A 26,323-nucleotide genomic window follows, 5' to 3' on the forward strand; every position below is an offset into this window, starting at 1 on the left:
TGCAGAGCTCTTAGTAAAATTGTAAAGACAACATGATCAATTTTAAAGTATCAAGTATGTATTTTATACAGTGTACCAGCATCAGGCAAGGGAATAATACAGTGAGTGTGACTTTACATTTGTTTTTTATTAAGCCACTCCCCCTGAAAATGTCTGTGTATTTCCTGGTCGAATACATAATCTCAGATGTAAACAACACTACCAGCACCAGATTTTTTTTCATAATACCAGGCTCATATCAGCAACACATTGTACTGGCCTAACCCTATAACCTTCCTAGGCTGCCCTGCTGTTGACACTGCTTCTTGCTGCCCTGCTCGTTTCTTAGCAACATGTTTGTACCTAATGGGCAGAGTTATATCAGCCTCGATGGCAGTGAGTGAAAAACCTGCTGGAGAGGACAGACGCTGCTAAAAGAAGTGCTAAAGTGTGGAATAACTAGCAGTATGAAAGGCTTTTAATATGGAGGTAAGAGGGAGCCTCCGAGGCTGAGGCCTGGGAAGAGTTCAGCAGCAGAGCAGACTGAGATGACTAAAGCAAACAGTAAATGTCCATCAGGCTGGAGAGAAGACAGGGCCACATCTCTGACCCCCACACACCACAGAAATCTTCAGGCTTAATGGGAGATTCTGCCATATCGATTTCCATCAGCGCTCTTTATTTGCCAGTGCAGCCACACCTAACCTGTGCAAATTTTAGTGTGCTTTCAGCCTGACAAAAAAATAAAGTGGAAATCTAAAATTCATCAAATTGAGTCCCAACCAGACTGCTGTATTGGAAATATGTAGAGCTGCTGTTTCTTGCAAAAGAAGTGCATGTGAATTTCTTGTTTTCATATGAGAAAAATTCACTTTCACATTTAAAAATATATATTTCATGTGTTAATGTATTGTGATTTGTCAAAAAAAGTGAATTTTTCATGTGAAATGGTGTTCCCCATTTCATAAACAAAAATGTGTTTTATATAAAAAGCATGTATGAAATTCATGGGAAATGTTGAAAAAATTTCAAGTGATGACGTGAGGAATTGATGTTTTCAAGTGTGATGTCTTACATTTATTATGTGAATTAATTACACCTGAAATACCTAAAATGCATGTTGTTTGATTGTACTATTTGAAATATTTGACGTCTTAAACAAACACATGACCCATCTCTGCAAAATGATTTTTATTTTGTCTTCTTTTAGAATTTGCCTCAGTCAAAAACACACTCAATATACAAGCACTTAGACTGGATTTGATTGCAGCTATATTTCAAAATCATAAAGAAACATTTACTCAATAAATACAGTTTTGCCCATGTGCTTAAATGTGGTGGGATTTTCCTTTTCTGAGCATATTTACAGGACACCATAAATAACTTTAAGAGATGGAGCACATTTCAGCCTTTGACAAAACAAAACAAAATCCAAACTTGTATAAATATAGGTTCATCTAAGGACTGAAGAGGACATAAAGAAGAAAATCCAAGAGAAAAATTAAATCCTGTTGTACAAACATGCCCACATAACAATAATTAGCATTTGCTTCAGGGATTCATCATAATGAATGCAATTAAGCTGTCTTACCCGGCATTCTAACAGGTCAAATTGCATATGGTGACAAGTGTCAGTCTTCCTGCGATCACTCAGAAATGATTACAACACCTATCAGGATGTAAAAAGTACAGTCTGTCAGTTCCTATGAGAAAACGCTTCTAATGAACAGAATGTTGTAGAAAATATATTAGGTCCTTTTGTTATCCTGTCAATCATCATTTCCCCTCCACCATGATCACTGAACATGTTCTGAAGCAGCAGACATCATGTGCCACCCATTAAAATATTTCCAACAATCCAATTAGTATCCATGGTTCTCACTGTACAATCGTATTAACCATGTACGCATGAGAGTCATGAATGTAACTGTGTTTGTCTTTACTGAATGTACTTTCCTGCAAGATACCAAAACAGAGAGATAAGAAAACATCAGAAGAATGGCTTTGCATATTAGTTTGTGAAGTTTCAAATGTCATACTCTTCATTTCACTGTAAGAGGTTTCATCTGCATCACTACAAAGTGCACCACACCCGACCCTGTCGTTTCACCTCATCCAAATGCATTGAAAAACAAGGAGACCTCTCCACAAAAACTCCATCTCTTATAGTGCAAAAGGTTACACAGCTCAGTAAAACCAAAAGTGATGGAATAGTTGGACACCTGGAAGAGAGGCAGTCAGGGATGGATGTTAAAGCAGACCTGCAGCCATTTTCTACTCTGACCTGTTTTCCAGATTTTTCCATCATACTGATTGATCAAAATTCACTTGAGTGTGACTTGTAGTGTGTTTTGCTTTCCCTGTTGTAGCCCTGAAATTCAACTGACCAATGGACGCTCTGAAAATCAAACCAATAAACACTCAGTCTATGATAAGACGCTGGCAGAAAAAGGATGTGCTGTACTGTACAGTTTTACTGCTGTTTTAAATGTTTCTCGATCACTTTCTGTTTTCTGTTTGCCTGAGAGCTGTAACAGCAGTCATGAAGAGATGCTGGTCAAACGTACATCTGTCTAACTACTAGTGTCATATCATTAGGTATCTTTCCATCAACATTTTTTATGTACATTTTGAGTTTTCACATAAACACTTTTTGCACACTTTTTCCAATGTGGAGAGATGACTAAAATGTTTCCAGCAACATTTTCGTATTCTTCTTCTAAAGCTCTTTTTTCTGTGAAGTGTGCTCATACGAGTGTTCCAACTTGTTGTAATTTGCTCGTTTCAGCCTGATGAATGTCACCTGTTCATGAGGGTGTGAAAGTTCTAATCAACACACCTAAAATTGCCATATAAGGCTCTGTTTATAGGCAAGTTTCATTCACAAAATGTTCCCAAAGAGTAAAAAGAAGAATTTCACACCGCAGAGCTTCATGTCCTTTTGTCAGAAATCAGACAAAAAAATGACAAATTTATTGTTGTCAGTAGCCTAGTTGAAATGTTAATAGAAAAGAGGTCAATGACATGTTATCAGAGCAGCGCTGTATGTGACGTTAATTGTTTAAAAAAATGTCTTTCTAATGCAAAGTCCTCCATGACTAATATGAGAAGTGGTCATGTGACAGTCACAGAGATATAAGAGGAGAGAATATTATAGCCTACAGTAGGAGATGTTACAGCAGCAGCAGCAGCAGTAGCGAGTGTGTGTCTACACAGGAGGCGTTCAGGTACAGTGTTGAGTGTAGGTACCCACGTTTTGGAAGTGCTCAGAGTCCAATACACAATGACTGAGTGCGTAAAACTGAGGAAAATAGACTTGAAGCCTGAAAATATACTTTGAGTCATGGTTACGTACATATAGCGTGCATGACACACACGCTGTTACATGGGCTGTGTTGACAGCTGTATTAATTAACATGTATACTCACGCTGAAAAACACAGCTGAGAAGCTTTCAGTGCAGACACAGTGTAAAGCCAGCTGTTTACAACTACTACTGAAATGTAGAAGCTTCTGTGCTGAAATATGACAATAAAAATCATCATACCTAAAAAATATCTCAGTAAATTGGCAACCATGGTGACGATGACATGGTGAACAGATATCATATTTCAGCTTATTAAGGCATTAAGATTTCAGGTCAAACTAGTGTGTTTAGCCCCGTGAAGAAAGTCAGACTGTCTGTTCATGAGTTGTATGACAGGTCACTTAAGACGTGACACTTAAGAACAAATATATTCATATGAGTGGTTCTTGCATGATGCTCATTGTATTTGCATGTTGCTGCTGACCATCCTGACATGTTTCTGCTCTGCCAGAAAGAATGAAACATAAAGAATTCAAATGGAAGCTGACATAAAGAATACACAGTACAGGTCTTTAAGGGTTCACTCGGTTCTTAGTACTCAAGACCATGTCGGGTTGAGGTCCAAAATATGTTAAATTTAATCAGATTGGATCTTAGGTCTGTGTGTAAATATATCTAATACCTAAGCGGTTCCAAGCAGACTTTCTATCAGCTACTCCTGACTCTCTGGTTAACTGATGGAGCATCATGCTGCTACCAGTGTTGGTGTTCTCTTTCTATTTGGGTCTGTTTGGGTCAACCACATTTCAGAACAGATCTAATTTTCCTTGGGGCTATTCAGATCAGGTCTGACTATTTTTCGGATCGGGTCTCACTTCTTTGAAAATGAATCTATGAATTGGTCCAATTCAGATCAGTCCAAATTTTGGATCTGTGAAGAACTCTACTACACAATGCATGTGGACAGAGTTACAGAGACAAATATATAATCAAAGTCATATAAATGTAGTCTGTGGCATGTTGTGGTTCTCTCAACAATATTCACTTGGCACTTGCTCAGAGAAACATGCAGTGATTAGCATATTCTTTTGCCGACTTTGTAAAAACTGAAGTTTGAGAAGGATGGATGTGTAGCTGAACTGCAGCTCTGTACCGAAGCAACAAATGAGACTCTAATCACAATTGATCAGTATGATGGAAAAATAAGCTAAGAGGATCCAGAATGACATGGCGACATGTTATACAGGGCTAACCAGCTCAGGCTTTGTGACTCCAGTCCCAGTATGTTACATGACTGTTAGCTGCCATTAGTGATAATGACAGAGGTGCCTTTGTGTCCGGGGGTCTGTTCTGCCGGTATGCGGAGGTGAGGGGTCATATCGTAGTGGGTGGGGCCGGTGCTGGTAGAGGTGCAGTAACCCCGGAGGCTCTCTGGGTCATAGAGGTGCTCCAGAGCGTAGCCTGTCAGGGAGTAGGCTGTATGCTTGTCCAAGTAGGGCCGCGGGTGGGTGTGGGCGGGGTAGAGGGCGGGGGCTGGGGTGGGGGGAGCCGAGCATGTGCCCGGCCGACTGAAAGGGTGGTGTAAAGGCAAAGACAGTGGGGACAGGTCTGTCTGGAGGTAGTCTTTGGGTTTGTGGAGGCGCTCAGACCCTGGACTGCTGAGCCTGGATAGGGGGGCGGGGCTAGGCGCAGGGCTGATCACCTGACTCAAACCTCGACACACCACGGTCTGTAGCGGCAGGGGCCCTTGAGTGTACTCAGGAGTAAAGCACAGACCAGGGCCCTTAGGCAGTCCATTGGCTGGCCCCAGAGGGCCATCTGGAGGACCCTTGCGCAGCTGAAGTCGACTTTCTTCCTCCTTTATCATCTGCTGCGTGGCTCGGATCAGTGTCTCAATTTTGCTGGGTTCCTGCGGGCTGGAGCGGTAGTGGTCGGCTCGGTATCGATCCCCTGAGTCACTGGCTGAGCCAGCATCTGGAGAGCTGACCACACTGTCCTCGTCCCAGTGGCCCCGGCCTGCAGGACACACAATGACACCAGTCAGTGCAGAGAAAACATTAATTAATATTAATACTAATCAATAATACTATGTCTGTCTGCCTTCGCTCCCATCGGTTTCTAAAAATTTTGGCAGGAAAAAAGAGAAAACAGGCTAAAAGCTCATGCTAATGTTACATGGCACTACAGCTGCTCATAATGCATTAAGTGTAAGTGTTAATTGACTGCCATGGATTGAGGCAACATTACCAGTCAACAGCTCCAGTCTTAAAAGAAGCATCTTGAATGAAGCTTTCAGAGGTAGAAAAATACTGGCTCTGAAAACTAGCTGCAGGCAGGTTCAGTCTAAAACTACCAAGACATAAACTCCCCATAAGGGTCAGTGTCTGCACTAGATGTGGCCCAGGTGTTAGTCCTCACCATTGTAGCTGTTGATGGCTGTGATGTGTGGCATGCTGCTCTCATAGCCCTCGTGGTTCTCCAAGGAGCCCTTACTTAAGGGCAGGATGGACCGGGTGCTACCCCACCATGTGTCCCTGCCTGGAGGAGGTGCTCCTAGAAAATACCGCCCCGCCTCACATCGACCCCTCTCACAGCTCTGACCATGAGCATGCGTGTGGAGGTGTGCGTGGCTGTCGCTGGTGGTGTGATGCTGCTCTTCAGACAGACTGTAGCAGAGTGGGCGATTATCAGTGAACTGCTTGTACACACACGAGGCATCCAGGCCTTCACTCTGCTCCATCAGCAGAGGGGAGGCTGAGCCAGTGAGGGGGCTGCCCCCCCAGGGACTGTCCTGGTCCGACTCTGACCGCTCTGTCTGGAAACTAGAATACTGCAGCATGAGAGACAAAAAAAAAAAAAGAAGAGACAATAAAGAGCCTTTAAATGAGGTGGCACAGCCTCTGGGAGCCATACTTGAGATCCTCAGCTTCAGTCAATAGTGACAATGAAAAGATGACCACATTTATGAATGTTTGACATTTACATCTTATTAACCGCAGGCAGAGGCAAACCAAGCCGCTAAATGTGAGCATCTCTGTTTAGTTTTTCTCTGTTTAGTTTTTTAGGTATATATGGATCATATAAAAAGACAATAAATAAAAAAAAAAAATAGGGTGCAGTTCAGAGTCTCAGATCTTCGGGAACTCTGGTTTTTGATTCAAATCATACAGTAAGTCAGCTTCTCCAGCAGCATCAGGGCAACAATCTGTGCCAGCCACATTTCAGCAGCGCAATGTAGTCCATAAAAATAATATAATTTATTTCTTAGTCAAAAAATAGAGAATAATTAACAAACATGATGAATCTGCATTTAGAATAACCTCAGTGGTAAAACTGAACAAATACAGTGTTGGAGTCAATGAATGTATGTCTCTCATCACACGACCAAAACAGATTAATTAAAGTTCCTCTGTGATACTTATATTTGTAACAAAGGTTTAAAAAAACATTTTCTGGAGTAAAACATTTTCTGTGAAAAAATTAAAAATGTTGTTCATGCACACTAAGATAGACTAGAAGTGCATTTGGGGAAGACCCCACTCACATATTTCAGACCATCCTACTGGACCAAATCATGTTTCCATAAAGAGTCATGAAGACTGGCTTGCATGTGCTAATATGGCATATATATCTGAAATTTTGCCTTTGAGTTTTTCAGCAGAGATAAGTAATTTTTCAATTTTTGCATGTTGTAGGTGTAATTTACTCCTTCAACTGAAAATGCTTAAAATGTCATAATTGAAGAAACGTCATTGTTTGAGAATCTGAAATCAATTCTGATTAATTCAAAGGATTTTACAGAATCTTTATAAGCAAAGCAAGGTCCAATTAAATAAGCCAATATTCCTGATCTAAACAGGGAAATCTGGATTAAGAGCAGTAGAGGACCACAAAGAAATGGTACTGGGAGTGTTTAGATATTTCCCAACGTCTTTCCAAACCAAGAGTGTATTGTATCTAATTGTATCATTGATTGAGGACTTTAGTTGATTGGTATTGTAAATTAATGGAAGCATTTTCAGTGGTCTCAGATGACATGTGAAGGACTCCAAGCCAATCCATAGAGAATCATGTCTCTTCAAGAGGCAGCTAATCATATTTTTGATTTGAGCTGACCAGTAGTAACATTGTAAATCAGACAGGGATGTCCCTACTAACTCCCTTGGCTTGATGAGCTTGGAAAATTTCACTTTTTGTTACTCCAGATATCATGCGAGATATGGGTATTTAATGACATAAAAAAGGAATTTGTTTGATAGCATGGGAGACGCAGGAAAAAATAGGCAAGGAAATATATTCATCTTTGTGACATTAATTCTTTGGGTCATCCATCCTGCTAAATCCTCTTTGATTTATTTTGTTAGTGGAGCATAGTTTGAATGAATGTATGAAATAAATTGTTAAAATCTGGAATTATGAAGATGATATATGAAAAGGAGATTTCAGTGGTAAATCCAATGGAATGTTGAAAGGAAGTGCCAAGATTTATCTAAGTTAATTTTATAACCAGAAAGATTGCTGAATATGGCAATTAATATAAGACCACAGGAACTTTTGTAAGTACAAAAGAATATTGTCAGTGTACAGTATAAAGAAATGCAATGATGTTAATCCCCCAGCTTTATTCCAGAAATGTCATGATTACTCCTGACAGACTCAGTTCCTGCAGCCTCTGTGTACTGAAAATCTCTCAGACAACAGGCCATTTGTATCGACTCAGGCAGAGGGGTCACAGTATAATGACTTTATTACATTAATAAAATTAGTACCCTGGTTAAATTTTTCTAAAACTGCAAATAAAGAGAATCACTCCACGTGGTCAAACGCCTTTTCAGCATCCAATGAAACAATCAAGGCAGGGTTTATAAGTATTAAGGTAATGTATTATGTTAAGAGCCCTGCAACCATTATCTGTATCTAATCTTTTTGACGCAGTGGCCACAGATGAAATTCCAAGTCATGTGACACACTTGGGTCCAGAGAGGTTTTTTCCTCATACACAGTCATTACAACAGAAACACCTGTAAAACAATTAACACATACACTGCAAAAATACTATTTGTATTATTGCAATTTGAGTGATAAAGTCTGACAAACATTTAAAAGTTAAGAGCCATTTCAATATATTTTTTTCATTTGTTTCATATCTCTAATGCGCAAGTGAAAAATGCAGAAGCCTGAGGAACTTTTTTGGTTAATGTGGATAAGCAATTAGCAACTTTAGTTGGAATGAATGTTGCACTATCTTGAAACAAATTATCGATTTCTTTTTATTAACACTCATTATCTTATTTTCGTAGGTCTGGCCTTCTTTTCTATTGGTATTTATCGGTAATTGCTGAGATCTGGAAATTACTAAAAAGAAACCTTGGACATGAGAAAGAAACATAAGAAACTGTAGTTGTGCAAGCACACAGTTTTCCTGAGCAATGAAGGAATATTACCAACATTTCTGGTGTACTCTATTTTGTTTTTACCACCAAATAAAATTGATCCATCCATTCCCTGCTGCTTGTCTGAGTACAGGTCCCAGTAGTCCAGACATTTTTCTTCATAGTCACATCCTCCAGCTCAAACTAGGGAATCCTGAGGTGTGCCCAGACCAGATGGGATATATAATCCCTCCAGTGGATTTTGTGTCCACCCAGGGGTCCAGGAGACATTCTAATCAGATGTCAAAACTACCTCAACTGACTCCTTTCAATGTGATGGAGCAGCCATTCTACTTCCAGATGTCTCCTCATCCTGTCCCTCAAGGGAGAGTGAATGAAAACCGTTCCAGCTGCTTGTATCCATGATCTCATTCTTTAGGTCATTGTTTAAATAAAGTGGTTTAGATAATTGTTGGTTTCTTTGCAACCTGTCTGACTGCTCGTGTTTTTTTTTTCCCCACCCCATCGTATTCTGTAGCAATTTCTTGTTCCCAGATCTCAGCACTTAACTTGGTGAGTACAACGTAACTGAAAGACATGACCAGAAGAGAACCTGAGGAACCACTGTATGTATCAAAATGAACACCTGAATGAGCAAGAACATTAAGAGTCATGAGTTGACTTCTTACCAGGAAATGCTACCTTAATATGAAGCTCCCATGAGATTGAGACTGCTGTACTACATATTAAAGTGTTAGTGTCACTTATGTTTGTGTGATTTGGAGCTCAGTGACATTCTAGTAAGACATTCAGTCCTCACCTGTGTGTAGGGCGAGAGTCTAGCTTTGGTTTTGGGCCGGGATAATCTGCTCTTGGGGGTTCTGCAGTTCTCTGTCAGGCTGCTGGCTGTGCTGCTGCTGTAGGGAAAAGAGGCCTTGGTCGTGACCTGGTCCAGAGAAAGCTGGAGGCCTTTATACTCCGTCTCCCTAAAGACACAAGCATACATTCCATGTGGTGTATTCGCAGCAATATTGTAGATATTTTGCATTTGCATGTCATAGATTTAATACGGAACATAATTTCACTGGGACAGATCCCAGTCCTCTGGAAAGGAAAGCAGTGGTTCCCAAATTGGGTCCAAAACAAGTTGTAAATTACTTGCACCAAGCTGTGCAACAAAAGAAGTATGCCTATACTATTTGAATCTGGGGTTACAGTACGTAACCAACATTGTGTTCATTACTCCCACCCACATTAGCTTTGGGCCAATAGAAACTCTGATATGATTGTGACACATCACATCAATTTGTCACAAATCACTCAACTTCACTCAGGGTGCAACAAATTGTTCCTGCTGCTGCTAAGCCCAAACTAGCTAAAATGAGAAAATATGATGGCAGTTATATCAAGTTTTTTTTACTGAAAACAGTGACGGGAGACCAAAATGCATCATGTGTCTTCAGTTGCTAGCAAACAAAGCCATGAAGCCAGCCAAGCTAAAGCAACATCTGATTACAAAGTACCCAGAATATGAGGGCAAAACAAAAGAATTTTTCGTTCACAAGAGCGAGGAATACACCCACCAAAAAACACGGATGGTGGCCCTGGCCACTACTTCAGAGAAAGCACAGAGGGCTTCTTATTTGGTGACTCAACGGATTGTTAAAAGTAAGAAGAAACAGAAAGCTGTACCTCTCTCAAATGACACCATGAGGAGGAGAACTGAAGAACTCTCGGATGACATTCAGTCACAGCTACAGGATAGATTGTGTTCCTGTGAGCAATTTTCTATTCAGTTGGACGAATCAACAGACATTGCCAGTGTGGCTCAGTTGATTGTTTCGGTTTGCTATCCATGGGAGGGGAATATTTTGGAGGACTTTCTGTTCTGCAAAGAGGTGCCTGGAGGACAATGTGTCAGTATAAATACTGTCAAGTTGAATCTAAATGCAATTTGAATAAAATGATCCTCTGGTCAAAAGTATATAAATGGTATTAACATGATTCAAATTGAAACGTGTTTCTGTTTATCACTATGAAACAGTCTGAATATTTAGGTTGAAAAGTTTTAGAATAGTTCCAATGGCACGTAAGAATACAAATAGTAGTAAGTATATGCTTAATCAGTGTTACAATTATGAGGGGTCCTTGAAAAAAATTCTGCCCTGTAAGGGGTCCCTGGCTTCAAAAAGTTTGAGAACCCCTGTATTAAAGAACACAAACAGCACATGTGTACCTGCGTGTTTGGTTTTTCTGTCGGTGCAAAAAGCCATTAACATCTGTTTAGCAATTAGAGCCTCATCATGGTGCTGAGAGGGCCAGCATGTGCAGGGAGATGTGTGTTTGTGTGTGAGAGCATGAATGTTTGGAGGGATGGGGTGTGCTAAGAGGGCTGGAACGGCTGTTGGGATGCTTGTTTTACCAGAAGGATTGCAGCAAGGCCTTCAACAAACACTCTACAGAGGGAAAGCTGTCCAATCAAATACACAGGGAGATTAAAGGCTATGTCTGGCTAAATCAGGCCCGTAGGAGAAGCTTGGACGTCTCTCTACTGGGAAATGGGAATTGATTTCTCACTAAAGTGCTCCACGGATCTTGCCATGGATGATGAATCAAGTTTGAGACGACAGAAAACCTGGACAGGGTTTACTTGAGACAAATAGTGATCCATCCTCCCGTCTCTACACAAACACATACAACACACACAAATTCATATATACAAGCAGAAGCATTTCACAGGATTTGCAATCAGTTACAGATGCAGAGTCCTAAAACATTGTATTTATCATGTACTGTCACTGTTATTAAAACGTTGGCAGACCAGTATTTATAACTTGCCTTTGTTAGCCATGTTGGCATTTTGTCAAATGTCAAATCACTCCAGCGTGGAGTTTTACATAGATGTATTTAAAATGTCATGGTTGATTAAGGTGAACTTTACACACATTTGTAAGCATTAACTCAACAGCTGCCTTATATTCTTTGTATTTCATTGATGGCTATTGTCATCTATTGTATTTTTATCTTATGAATACTGATATACAGACGGATGACCAATTAAAGGTTAAACTTGAATAGAGGTGTAGAGAAACATAACAAATACAGATACTGACATGAGGGCTCAATGAATGGTTTGATGAGTATGAAAATGATGTGCATCATATGCCATGGCCTTCACAGTCACCAGATCTCAACCCAGCTGAACACTTATGTCAGACTCTGGAGTGACGTGACAGCTCTCTCCACCATCATCATCAAAACAATCTATGATGAGGAGCACTGAAGCTGTTCTGGAGTCTACTAACACACTTGATTTATCTTCAATTTGTCACCTATCTGTATGTGGTTGATGCTAGAGTAATTCAGTACCCTATTTACACTTCAACTATTACTACTTGACTATTGACTACATAAACAGCATCACAGCAATATACACTAGAGTCATTTATATAAGACACCTGCTGAATACACATTGGGGTTACATGCTGGTAATTGAGATCCAGATATTTCCTGGGAATTCTGAAGGCAAAGGCCAAAACATCCATGTGTAAATGGACTGTTGCTATAGAGTAAAAACAGAAAGGGATATGGAAGAAGAAAGTTGTGAGTGCTCACTTTGCTTATTTGTGAATTCAATGAACTAGCACTCTAAAGGACCAGAGGTAACGACTCGAGCCCAGACCTTTCTTTGTTTTGTCCATGCATACGTGGAGTAATTTTAGCTCACTAAATGTGTCAAAATGTAGATACATCAATGAAAGTCTTTGTATGGGGCAGCAATGTTGTGTTAAAGGATTTCAACAGAGTGTTGGTGTGTATGTGTAAGACAGCAGAGAAACGAGTTTGCTCTGAGCCCGAGTAGAGCGCAGCAGGACTTATCAAACCAACAGCGCAACTGTTGTGAGAGACAGACAAGTAAAACATATGGTAACGTGCTTTTGCTGTAGACAAGCTTTTATTCAAAGCATTGCAAAATCACTGTCAGGTTGTTGTAGCAGTGGCAGGTCCACAGCCCCGGGACAGCAGGTGCAGAGGTTATCAGAGCTGAACACACAGTGGGAGTTCACATGCAGGTGAAGTGCCCTTATCACCTATGTTATCCACGGCTGTATACACTAAAGCTACCGGGCAAGCCAACTCTGCTCTTGATAACAACACTTGACAAAAGCTTACCTCCTGACTACCTCAAACTGTCTGTCTTTTGTTCTACGTATGACACAAAAAGGGAGCCTATTGTCTCATTTCCAATATCACAGTGTGGCTCGGAACATGCAGCATCTCAAAAAGATTTACAAAAGCAGAGCAAGGAGAAAGGGAGAGAAATAAGCTTGATTCCTGTCACAGCAAGCTGGAGCCCATAAACGCTCATCAAGTTTACAGCCTATTAATTAAAAGGCCATAAACACAAAGCCATTATGGATTTGATGTAGGAGGTAGAGGAAATGTGTGTCAAGCTGTTCTCTGCCTATGCATGCAGCCAGCCGCGCCTGCTTAATGGAGGGTTTAATAGGCTTTATTCATTCGTGTACATCTGTGAAATACACACATCAGGGGTAATAAAATAATGGGATAACAGGCAAGTAAATGGTGTCCCTCACTCACTTATAAGAGTGTGACTCATAGCAGGTAGAGTCTCTGCCATGATTATAGTTTGATTTTATTGGAAAGTAGTGAAAAGTAACAGCTTTAATGAGGCTTTTAGAGGCAACCTAGTGCTGTTAGACTGTTTGTGTAGGATAAAGGTCGACAAATGCAATCCCAGCCCTTTCTCTGTTTATAAGGTCTGCAGGCAGAGCTGCCAGTCTTAGATAAACTCCACCAGGTGACTGACGCCGCCACGGCGAGGCCGCCGCAGGTAGCAGCCAACACATGAGCACACTTGGCAAACTTTGCAACAAAGGGCTCAGACAAGCTGACATAACTGGCATACAAGAAAGCCGATACAGTGATAGAACAGGAATGTCTCCTACCATCAAAGGTAGAAAGAACAGGAAAGTTCTGGTGTTCCTTAAAGAAATCAGATTCACATTTCCTTTGTCTCTAACTCTCTAACCCCAACAATAAAGACAAAAAAAGAGAATATGACTTAACAAACTTTCTTCATTGCCAGATTCTGCAAACCAGGCTTCAACAAACACATGTCATATTGCCAATTAACCTTCAGTTAATTGCTTCACAGCAACTGTTTGCGTAAATCTCAAGTACCAATACTCATTATCTTATCAAAGCAGAGAATGACAGCACAACAGAGATCACAGCTACACTTCTCTGCCCTGGAGACGTCACACCAAACCATCTGACTGACACCTGCCAGCTGTCTTCCAATCTATATGTATCACCACAGATCTTTAAAGTAGTAATCCATAACATTTTCATAGACATATTTTGCTACTTTGTATCAATAAATGATATACAATTCAATTGATTCAACCTTTAGTGTATTTGTACAGGGTTTTTACATCTGTTTGCAGTTTGGATTAAAAAGAGGAAAACTCAAGCATAAGCACTTGAATTCCTGGAATGTGTCTATGAGTTACTGTGGTCTGGATGATCAGCAGTGGGTGTTACATTAGCAATCATCCATCCATAAATTCCCTAAACCACTTGGGGTACGTCAGCAGTCTTTATTTGTTTTTGAAATGTGCAGTTACACCCTGTCTACACCGTCTACACTGGACATGTTTCAGACATGTTTTTGAGTTGTCCACCTGCTGGAATTGACATCCATTTTAACCAATGTATATATTTCTACACCTGCCGCTCATACTTCATTTGTGTCTAACATGTGTGGCCTAAAGCATACACTTTCAAGAGGTCATTTTTTTAATTTTAATTTTTTTTAATGCTGGTGTTATTTTGTATTTTTCTTACTGTGAACAAATCCACTGAAAAAACTAAACCCAACAATGTGTTCAGTCTGTCTCTCAATACTCTCTGACTTCCCTATCCTGTCTGTCAAACCCAAATCCAAGACATAAATCTGAGTGGGTCACAAATATATACTTTCACTTTTTTTCACTTTCATGTCTGTATTCTATCAAGACACTTTTGTATAATTTACTAGTAAATCAAATATATTATTATAGTTTTTGAAACACTGAATTACCACAGATGGATTTTTGAGATGAACACTATCACAAAGTGGTAATTATGGTAACTTTTTTATGACATGAAAGCACCATTAGCTACACAGCAGAAGTAAAAACAACATCTCTAGCCAGTTTGCTTTTTACTGATGATACTGCTACTTGTGTCACAAACTGGCAGTTAGTATAACTATCATTTGCAGTATTACTATGGCTGACAGATAAAGTCATTGAAATATAGCAATAAACCAAAAGGAAAACATGTCTGTCACACTTCTGACCACACTGTTTGATTAACATATGATCTTTGGGAAATTAAGTTCAATGACATCACAGCACTGACCACTTAACATCAAGACACAAACATAACAGTTTGTTTCAAGTCAACCTTTTGGATCTCTGTTTGGTGGTCAGATTCATCAGCATATTGATAACATAAAGGTAACCCTGGTAGCATTTAGGAGTAGAGAAGGATACTCACGTGAGAACATAGTTAACACTGACGATGCAGTGAGGTCTGGAGGAACGGCTGTTGTGTACTATGGTTGCATAACTCTGAACCCAGACCCAGCCACCATGTTTGGCCAAGAATCGGTAGTACTTAGTGGTGACCTGACCTTTCACCAGCACTACAAGACCGAGAGATGGGGAAAAAATAAAAGCAAATGATTACTAGGAGAAAGAACATGTAAAACAAATGAAGCATATACTAAATTACATTATCAATTCAAAACTATAGCAGCAACTTACAGCGAAAGAAGATTTTAAATTTGGACATAACATAACATACATTAGCATGGCATAACATGGCATGACATTACATGACAATGTTACATAAAATACCATAACATAACATGACAAAAATTAAGATTACATAATATAACATAGCATAACATGACATGATGTAGTAACATAGCATAACATATCCTGATGTACTGTGTGTGTGTGTGTGTGTGTGTGTGTGTGTGTGTGTGTGTGTGTGTGTGTGTGTGTGTGTGTGTGTGTGGAGAGAGAGAGTTTGTAGGAAGTTAAAACAAACCTAACTCACACAAGTGATGTGCACAGCGCAGGTGGAAGGAGTCACAGCTGTGAACATGATGATAGAGAGTCTTCTCAATTAGATCCTGAGGCTCATAGCCTGTCAGCTCTGCAACCCTGAGCAACACACACACACACACACACACACACACACACACACACATTCTCAGTGGTCATTAAGCCATCCCATACTTACACATAAACAAGCACACACACACACATACAAAACCACACACAAAATACTGCATGTACAGAGTAAATATGTGGAATAACTCACACCCATACAAACACATACTGCGCTGCATATAAATGCATATGAACTGTGTCCAGGTGAATACAGAACAGTGGGTCATACACAACGTACCGTGAGTCGAGGAAGATGAGCTTCATGTCCAGGCTGGCTCTGAACATGAACATGTTGCTGTGCAGTTTGATCTCAGTCACCGCACTGGGTGGTAAAGAGTGACCAACGGCCACCAGCCCGACGTTCTGATAGCAGCCATCAAACGGAGACATGTCCAGGCTGTACTGACGGATCTTCAGGTAGCCACTACAGTGAATCACCTGGGCCAAGAGTTCAAAGATGGACATGGACAGTGTGAAGACACATCCTTTTATTTTCTAATAACCTATTGAGGGTGATGGGGTCAGGAGAAGTCAGGTAAACATGTCTGGTGGAGTCAAATATGCCTCATATTTGTGACACATTGCCAATTGTGTCACTTTGGCCAAAATATTCTGGTTGTGACTTTTAGACAGTGTGAGATACATTTTCTTGTCACTCTTTGACAATGGAATTTGAGCAGTGTATGTCAGTGCATGTAATGTAAGTTCTAGAATTTTCAACCACATCACACGGCTTCATCAATAGATGGAACAGCTGAACCTTTAAGCCCACATGGATAAGAAGTCCTATAAGTGCTTTGAATAATGGAAAGCTTGAACAGCTACATGTCCATGACAACTGAGCAAACTCAATCTGGTGCTGAAGATGATATAGCCTTTGTGATACAATTGAAGTCTCCAGAATAGACAAGTAAGTGGACCATGAATTGAGAATTGAGTTTGGCAACTATTACCGCTTGCATGGTAAAGAATCAAGTTCCATTTTCAGTTGTGTCTGTGGTCTAGTCAGCAACACTTTAATCCAGAACAACATACTGACCAGACTGACATGATATTAGCCATGGATATTCAATGTCCCCAGAGGATAACTCATAAGGATTTGGGTGACCCCCAACCTTTCAGCTAGTGCCACCATTAGGCTAAAAATTCCACTTTTGTAGAAGAAATATAACAGATCAAAACCCTTGTTGCCATGAAATTTAATCACAATGCTAGCAACATCAAGACAAAATTTAAACTTTGTACACAACATTGCACATAATCTAATAAACAGATAGTTGAAATTTGCTGAGCAGATTCATGCTTGCTGAAGATGAACCCTTTGAATTTTGATGTTCCCATGACCTAAAACACTTAAACTACTTCTGCTAAGGTCAAGTTCAATCATCAGAAGTCTATTTGTAAAACACACCAAAAAAATCACATTTGAGACCAATGTTTCTTGTAAACGGCTACTCTGATGATGAAGAATACTATAAGGCTTCTGATATTGACTTTTATGTTGTTGTTGTTGTTTTTTGATTTATTGCTCTGACTTGACATTCTGACTCCCCACCTTGTAGCCTCCACAGGTGAGACCAGCGTTTCTTTTAGCAAGGACACATTTCATTCTCAGAAAGAAGGAGCGTTCCATCTCATATTCTGCAAAGAAAAACAGACAAAAAAAATGATTTACTTCTGCTGTTAGATGATTCCATGTCATACGTCAAATACAGCACAACATATGTGGGTCACTGATTACCTTGAACGAAGTGTGAATGGTACGGCTGGTGTGCAGTGAGGACAGCTGTCATTTCATCGTGGTCTGCTGGATGGATGTATTCATAAATGCTGTTTCCCGTCAACTCTACCTGTTGAAATGAACATTCATCTCAGTGCTGTGACTCATCAGGCCCAACATACCAGAACAGGTAAAATGAAGTTTGTCAAACCAACCTGTGACAGGCCCAAGTGGACTGAGGCCGTCTCTGATATGTACATTATTTTCCCGTCTGGAGCAACCACAAAAATGAAGCCGTCTAATGTCTGAAACAAAGAAAGAAGTTACAATAATAAATATCGACAACAGGCCAAAATGATTGGCCTTGCAATAAATTATGCAATACCACTGTCTTTAGTGCACTCCAATGGACAGTGTGTGTATATGCACTATTAGTGTCTCATTATTATGACTGTATATAATTAGACTATAAATAAATGTGCAGATCTACTGTAAGAGCAGACATTGATCGATTGGTGTCAACATCAACTCAGGAAATAATAACCAATGTTGCATGTGCTTTTAAAAGAACAATATAATTATACACTCAGCTGCCAGTTTATTAGGTCCAATTCGCTAAAACTAATGCAGACTAATACAACAGCCTTGCGGTAAATCCTACGTTCATAAAGGTTTGAATGCTCCGTTTTTGTTGAAAGTGTTTTAGGGAGCTGTTGATTCAAGTCTCTTTTAAGGTTGTAGTTTGTGCTGCTCTTGAATTATGTTGAAAAGTGTTTCAGAATTTGTCCATCCATTCATTTCAATGAAATCTGAACATCATGACCTTTATGAGGGTGGGATTTATTGCAGGTCTGTTGTGTTGCACTGCATTCATTTTAGCTAGCTATACTTAATGAACTAACTGTGTGTAAGTGTACAAGTGAGTGTGTAGGAATACATTTATTACTAGCGGCCTATTTGTATTGTTAATTGATAAGAAAAATGAAAAATGATAATGATGCTAATAATAATGATCACAAGGAACCGTGCTGATAATAAAAATTCTCAATGTCTTAAGTCATTCATTATTTAACAAGCAGGTTATTTTCATAGCTGCTAGCTTGTAGCTCTGTTTGGATAGGTCTGCCTAGCTAACTTGTAGCCATGCTCTGTTGTCCTGCTAGCACTGGATAGTACACAGTCCTGTTTGTCCAACCAGTAGACCTGCTTAATCATTCTAAACCCTTGTAGGCCATCCTGTCGCCCTATTTGGCTTTTCTGTTCGACAGCTTGTAGCTCTGTGGTCCTCTTTTGCTACTCTGCAACTCTGACGAGCCTGTGGAACTGATTGGCTATCAAAAAGCTCTGTTTGGCTCCTTCTGTGCCTGTCTGAGCAGTACTAGCCAGCCTGTAGCCATGCAGCCCTGCTCCATTGTGTTGTTGCTGATGTGAGAGGGGCTGCAGGACAGACTGAGGCTCTGTGCGTGACCAGGAATGTGTTCAGCTCATTTCACTCTTCAAGCACAAGAATGAAGGCAGCAGGAGGCAGACGGCAGCAGCCACTAAGCCACACATACTGTCTACCTATGGCTGAATAATAATAATAATAATAATAATAATAATAATAATAATAAACAGTTGACATGACATTATGACATCTCAAACAGTAATTTGCAAAAATGTCTGCCATTGCTTTTGAGGTGTGAATATTAATAACAGCAGTAATGAGTACCTGTAAGAGGTGGGAGCCTAATTCCTGGCTGACCCCATCCAGAGAACTGCTGCGGCTCACATGACCCCAGGACTCCCCGAGGCCTGGTAAACAAATCACACACATGAAGCAAAAATATATTAATAATTAAATGAAAGCTATTTTCATTTTACAATAGGAGCAGAAGGGAGATAATACGTTTAAAACCTTGTGCTTTAGACCAAGAGGATGTAATCCTCCGAACTTCATTCGCATACAAACATCATTCATTTATAGGTGCATTATTATTAGATGTGAAAAGGCTTTAATTGCAGTAAGTGTGAGAACAAATAACGGTAACAATAATGTCTGTGTCACTTAAGCTGGTTTTAAACAGTCTTATCTCTACAGGCTGTTTTATTCCTCTATCCTTCAGCACACAGTTAGTGAATAGCCTTTCATTATAAAGACTGTATGCACACATGTCACTGCATTATATGATCAGAAAAAAAAAGAAATATGCCGACAACACTGAAAATATAGGACTGAATGAGAGTATTTACTTCAATAAACTACAACTGTTCACACATCAGTATCTGCAGCGAACATTTTCGGTGAATTGAAGGGTTCAGTGGTTTACAGTCAGGACTGTAAGGGATCATTAAACTGCAACATTCACCATCCTAAGTCTAAAATCAACACAGTGAAAACTCCTACAATGTGTTAAGCTTCCGGCCTGCAGCTCTAAAAATACACCAAAGGTAAAAATAGACTCGGAGTGAACTGATTTCTATATCGAATTCTCATCATGGTAAATGTTGTAGCGAGGAAATATTTTCATAAACCCTTCACAACAGTCGTAAAAATAACACGTCGGATCGCATGAGGCACAAAACCCAAAGCGGACAGAGCAAACAGCAGAGTGTGCAGCAGCGCTGCGCATTGAAATGCAAATCCCGCTCTGCAGAGTAAACAGGCGGCATGCAGGGATCACAGCGCTGCGCCGCATCCATTCACTGTTTGCACTAAACACACAATCACACCACTCCCCCCAAAAAATACCCACAGCTTCAAAAAAGGAAAAAAAAAATCACTGGCTTCCACTTCATATTAAAGATACATAAAGATGAAGAAGAGCGTTTGAATAGTGATTGAAGCAGAGTGATGAAATGAGCGCGTGGATCTCTTCTTCGTGGCTCTTCAGTCAAACACTGAACACAGGAGGTTTGATCGTGTCGTCTATTCATGTTTCAGTTTGTCCTTCTGATTTCAAACTTTAATTTAAAGATAAAATATTTACAAACAACTTTTTCTACAACACATATTATATAGAATAATAACTCTGAATTGCTGGAAGGAGATAAAGAAGTGAAATTAATTAGCGAAAGACGAACTGTAATATTATTTACAGAAGATATTATTATTTACATGCTCAGCTGATTCTACAAACCAAATAAAACTATCAACTGAAAAAGCTACAAAATGACGCATTTGCAGTAAGAAATATGGCGACAAAACAAGAGAGAAGAGTAGAAAGGCAGCACGTGCTTCACAGTAATGACGCGCTTCAATAAGCACGTGCTGATACTGTGCCTGTATGATGTGATTATTGTGTGTGTGGCAGCATGAATAAGCAGATGCGGTTGAGTGTGAATCGTGTGTGGCATTTGAATCAGTGTGATCCAAACAGCTCAGCTCACTTCAGCTGATCAACACAGCTGGACGTCACTGTCAGGTTAGTCTCAAGACTTGATGTCAAAAATGATTTTAATGTTATTCTATGTATTTATTAAAGTTTTTTTTTATAATATACATAAACTTTAGTTTTTTATTTTATTGTATTTTTTAATTATTCGAGCAGCGCGTCTCACAGTGTTGGACTGAGATTCCTGATAAACAGAGACGTGTGAGCCGCATCAGCAGTTATGAGGAAACGAGCTGTAAACCTTTCCTTCCCGGTTTGTTTCACGTCAGTACAGACAGCGGAGTGAGTGTTAGTATGAGTGTTATGTGTTATGTGTTGTGTGTGTGTTGTATTCATACCTGTATGTTTCTGTGAAAACAAATCACCCTCGAGACAATAAAGACTATATCTAATATCCGCATTCACAACAAGAGAAATGAAGCAGCTTTTTCCCTCCTCTCATCTCTTTAATAATCTTATGACCCATCAGATTTATAAGTTTGTGAACCAAAAAAATATATATATATTTCAAATATTACAAAACGAATAGGCCTATATCTTATATCAAAGTATTATGAAATATTAAAAATAAAACCAGAAATCGCCAGAAATTCATTGAAGGCCTCGTGTTTAAATACATAAATACAATATTTAGATATTTAGAAAGCAAACACAATGAATTTTGCGTTTGATAAATATGTTTGATAAATTCCACATTCAATAATTTTGATTTCGATCGCAGTGATTAAAATAATTCATCACTCAAACATTTATTGATTTAATGAGCAGAAGCAGAGCTGGAAGCTCTGATGGCAAATAAACAAATTCATCTGCAGACTCAGAACCAGACCTGAAACTGATCACACAGCGTCGCCTCAAGCGTCATGTTTCATCAACACATCATCATCATCATCTAACAACAACAACAACAACAACAACAATAATAATAATAATGATAATAATAATAATAATAATAATAATAATAATAATAATAATAATAATAGGGCTATATCGGTTTAATAATCACAATAATAATCTCCAGGCTACATTTCGGGGAGCAGCGCGTGCAGTCACAGTTCTGTTTGTAGTTTGAAGTGTTTAAAATGTGACTCAGCCAATCAGAGCTGAGCAAATGAAATTCCGCGTGCGCAATAATAAACAACACAGTACAGTAAAAAAGTCACAGGCATAAGAACTAAATATGTATAAATAAATATTACACATCACATTAAACCGTTGAGTCCACGCGGATGAAAAATCTTTAAACTGCCAGAAAAGACAAGTGAGCTGAAAACACCGGATGTGCTGAGGATCACGGGATGCGGTAGAAAGGCCCGGGAAAAGACAGTAAGTGTAAACAACATTATAAATTATTATTTATTTTAATTGATTATTTTGCTCCTCATAACTTGCTTTGCTACAGCTTAGTTATGACTGAGCAGTGTTTCGTTTCAAGCTATAAATAAGCTATAACATGAATTATTTTAGAAAAAAAAATTATATGTATTTTTTATATGTATTTTTTATTGCTGTTTAAATCTCCTTCAGAGATTCGGTGGAGAGAATTCATCAAGATATTTGTGGTGTGGGGTGTCATGTAATTTAAGCCAGTACGGACAACATGGCTGAGGTCAAAGGTCATGCTTCTGACCACTCTGAGTGCCATAAATAAAAGAGACCCCCCCACCACCACCACCCCAAGTCACAAAAAAAAAAAAGAGAGAGAGAGAAGAAATGCTTTGTTGCACCCCTAAAACTAAGAGCAGGTTTTGCTTTTCTTCTCCCCACTTATGCAAAATCACTAAAGCCCTCTCAGATGGGCTCCTTCATGACTAAATCATCACATGTGGCTGCTGCTGAGTGTATATGTGGGTCCTTGGAGTGAAAAGGTGTGAGCAGCCTCAGTGAAGAGGTCCAGCCTTTAAAAACAGCAGCAGTGATTTAATGGAGAAAACACAACACGCCTGGAAAGGACAGAGGAGTAAAAAGCCTGCAGGCTGCGTGAGGAAGATTGTCCCTTTACATTATTCACAGAGCTTCCCAACATGTGTACGTTACCACACATGTGAAGCAGCACCGTATGACAGCCAGACATCTCGCGCTCATGCAGGAAATGCAGAATATAGATGACTGCTGTTACTGAGGACTGATACAGTCCACTGAAAGCACAATGTATAACAACTGATTTGGTGTATTCATGCAAAATACAGTCATGTGCATCAACATCTCTCTGCAACTTTATGAAGCTTTAACATGAAAAGTATATTGACAGTGTGAGCTGAGCCTCCAGCCTTTCATCCTTCCTTCTCATCTCACAACAAATATTTCAAGCTCATGTTGTAGTTTTTTTGGGGGATTTCCTGGTTAAATAATAAACATATTCTTTAACCAATCACTATTTTGTTTTATGCAACATTTACAGCATAATTGATAATAATAATTTTCTCTCACTTTTTAGTCGTAGGATTCATATAATCATTTTAGAATAATTCAATCATTTGGATTCTTCTCAGCTGATTGTCCAGTATAATAACATTTATTTATGCAACATATTATATGCAGTACAAACATTTTTGTCTTCTCTTCTCCTCTAAGATGATTTTTATGTAATTTTAATAAAAAGATTTAATCAGCAATATAACCTAAACTAGATAACAACAGCCTGAATGCGCACTAACACACATGGATCAATGTCAGATAATGTCATGCTTCTTCTCTCCAGTCTGCTGCTTTTATTCAGTGACTGAACAGTGTTTGAATATATGTAAGTAAAGTATAAAGTGTAATATTCCTGCAGATCTGTTCAAAGCGCGCGCACACACACACACACATACACTGTTAAAGCTCTACTTTCACTGTGTTTGCTGCTCTGCTGTTCTAGATCTCTTTTGCAGCACGTGAATCCATTGATGGAAATGATCAATATTAGCTGGATTTATCCGCGCGGCTCTCAGAGTGTAAAAACACAGTTTTCCCTCCAGGTTCTTTGTCTCTCCACCTTCCCTTCACAACAGCCTCCTTTAATGTTACAAGGAGCTCCATATGTTGAGGGATCAGACGTGCAGATCATACTAATATCCGCGGCTCTGCAGCAGTCACGCAGGATGGAGCCTCATCACAGCTAATCTGCTGGCAGGGGCCGCCAGGGGCCCCGGAGAGAAACCACATCACTGACAGGGACAGACAGGAGGCTTCCGCTGCTGACTCCTCACACTCATTCACTCAATATTCATTCCGCACAAATGTCATTTTCACTGATCATATCAAGAATATTTGACTGTGTTTTAACGTCACAGCGATGAGGAAGATGAATATTATGTGATGAAGGCAGATGCGACACAGCGACTGAAACTATGTAAATAAATGATTTGAAATGTGCGCACTAGTCTCCCTTTCCTTTATTTTACGGTCAATTTATTTTCAGTTTTTATTTAATAAACTGTGAGAATAACATCTAATAACACGCACGCGATAATAAGACGAGAACATCTTTTATACGGGAAATGAAGCCGATTTCATTTTTCGCGGTAAATCAGTCAAATATTTGAAAACGCGCTTTAAGAGATTTTTTGCTCTTTTAAATGTATGAAAAAAAACTTGAAGTTTTAAATTTCTACCCAGGAAATCAAATTTAATTTGTAAAAAAGCAAAACTAAAATTTAAATAGCTCTGTAAATTTAAATATTAATATTATTTAAAAAAATATATTATTAAAAAATCTGAAAGGAAAAATCTAACTGGTTAATAATAATAATAATATTAATAATAATAATAATATTAATAATAGTAACAACAACAATAAAATAATAATAATAGTATAGCATTGTGATAATGATGAATTATGATGAACTTATTTGCTGGCGTGTATTATCAGACTATCTTCATCAGTGTGAATCTCACCTTCAGGAAAGACTATTCTCATTTTCAGGTAGCTTGTTGTGAGTCGGATGATGGAGGCTTTATCCAGCTGGGAGGTGATGGCGGAGGGCAGCGGCAACAGTTTGGCCAGTTCATAAAACTCACTGTTCTCCTTTTCCCGCCGAGTCCGGGCAGCATTTTTAGATTTCTCCTTCATGTTGTCTGGTTGTTGTCCGGCCGCGGTCAGTCAGTGCAGGTGTCTCATCGCCTCCTCATGGACATGGAAGCAGCGTGTGTGTGTCTCCTCTGCTCGGCCTAAAATCCACAACTGCAGGAAAACATTCCCATATTTCCAGGCGGCTGTGACGCGCAGGACGCGGCTGGATCCTGGATTTGTGGGGGTTTAGCTGCTGTTTCCAGCCCATTAAAGGGCTCCCCGCACAGCCGGACCCATCATACCTGATGTTTTAGGAAACTATGGAACCGCTGGAGACATTCGGCCCTATAGGATGAAAAATGAACCGGACAGAGTTTGATTTATATTCTAGTTTGGTGAAGGCATCACCGCGTCTGCCTATAAAAAAAACATATTGATTCGCTAGCTAACATAAAACTAAAACACTTGTTTGAATCTTTAAAAAGAAATGTAGCGGCTGTATTTTTAAATTCACATTTAACTACAAATCTCTATTTGTTTCTTTGCTTACCTCAGCGCAGATACAAGCGACAGTGAGCTAAACTAAAGCCTGTTGGGCTTGAAAGTGTCAAGACAGAATCTCCAAAAAGCCCCGCATATCTTCCACCCTGAGATTTCACAGCAGCGCATCCAGACCCCTCAATGCCGCAGGCTAGACCCGCCCACACGAGCCAACTCTGCTCCTATTGGACGATCGGATACTCCGTCTATGTACCCATTGGATACCCTGTACAATGACGAGCTCCCTGAGGAACGGGGATTGGCTGGTGAAAATGTTCACCTCTGGCCCAAACTGGATTGAAAAATCCCACAAACCCGTCACTCCGTTTACTTATAGAGAAAGCTCCTTTTTAATATTAATTTCTACATTATTGATCGCTTATCAGCTAAATGACGTATTTACTAAACTGAAGTGCATGTGAGAATTTGGAGCAGCCTCTCCTTCATTCCGTATTTGGCCTATAGCATGGTAGACTTTAATACACTTTCAGTTTTCCAAATTTGTAGGCTTGTTTTTGCCACATAGCACGACAAAAACAAAAAACAAAAAACAAACAAACAAGCAGAAAAAAACAGGCCTACTACACTTGTTGCTGGTGTGAAGCAGCGTGTTTTAATAAGCTATCAGAATCAGAAGAATTATCTTTATTAGACAAGTATGTTTACGTAAACAAGGACTCCAGTGTACTTACACACAATAATAAAACACAACAATCTTCAGAAATATACACATACACACATGTTTTATATACTGTGGACTGTGAACAGGATACAAATAGTGCAAAGCA

At 39.5% G+C, this 26,323-nt stretch overlaps 1 protein-coding gene across 1 annotated transcript; it reads right to left on the reverse strand.

Annotated features, from left to right (window-relative positions):
- Positions 1-1,184: 1,184 nt before the first annotated feature.
- On the reverse strand, positions 1,185-25,629 carry sim1a (SIM bHLH transcription factor 1a). The gene is made up of 12 exons (XM_042422680.1): positions 25,546-25,629; positions 24,881-25,340; positions 19,339-19,421; positions 17,843-17,932; positions 17,649-17,757; positions 17,463-17,548; positions 16,146-16,345; positions 15,792-15,898; positions 15,225-15,372; positions 9,478-9,643; positions 5,704-6,115; positions 1,185-5,301 (listed from the first exon to the last, which is right to left on the reverse strand). Exons 2-12 carry the CDS (start codon positions 25,053-25,055, stop codon positions 4,583-4,585), a joined length of 2,295 nt encoding a protein of 764 aa, XP_042278614.1. The 5' UTR covers positions 25,056-25,340; positions 25,546-25,629; the 3' UTR covers positions 1,185-4,582.
- Positions 25,630-26,323: the final 694 nt, after the last annotated feature.

This window comes from Thunnus maccoyii, chromosome 10 (genome assembly GCF_910596095.1).
Source record: "Thunnus maccoyii chromosome 10, fThuMac1.1, whole genome shotgun sequence".
Taxonomy (NCBI): Eukaryota; Metazoa; Chordata; class Actinopteri; order Scombriformes; family Scombridae; genus Thunnus; species Thunnus maccoyii.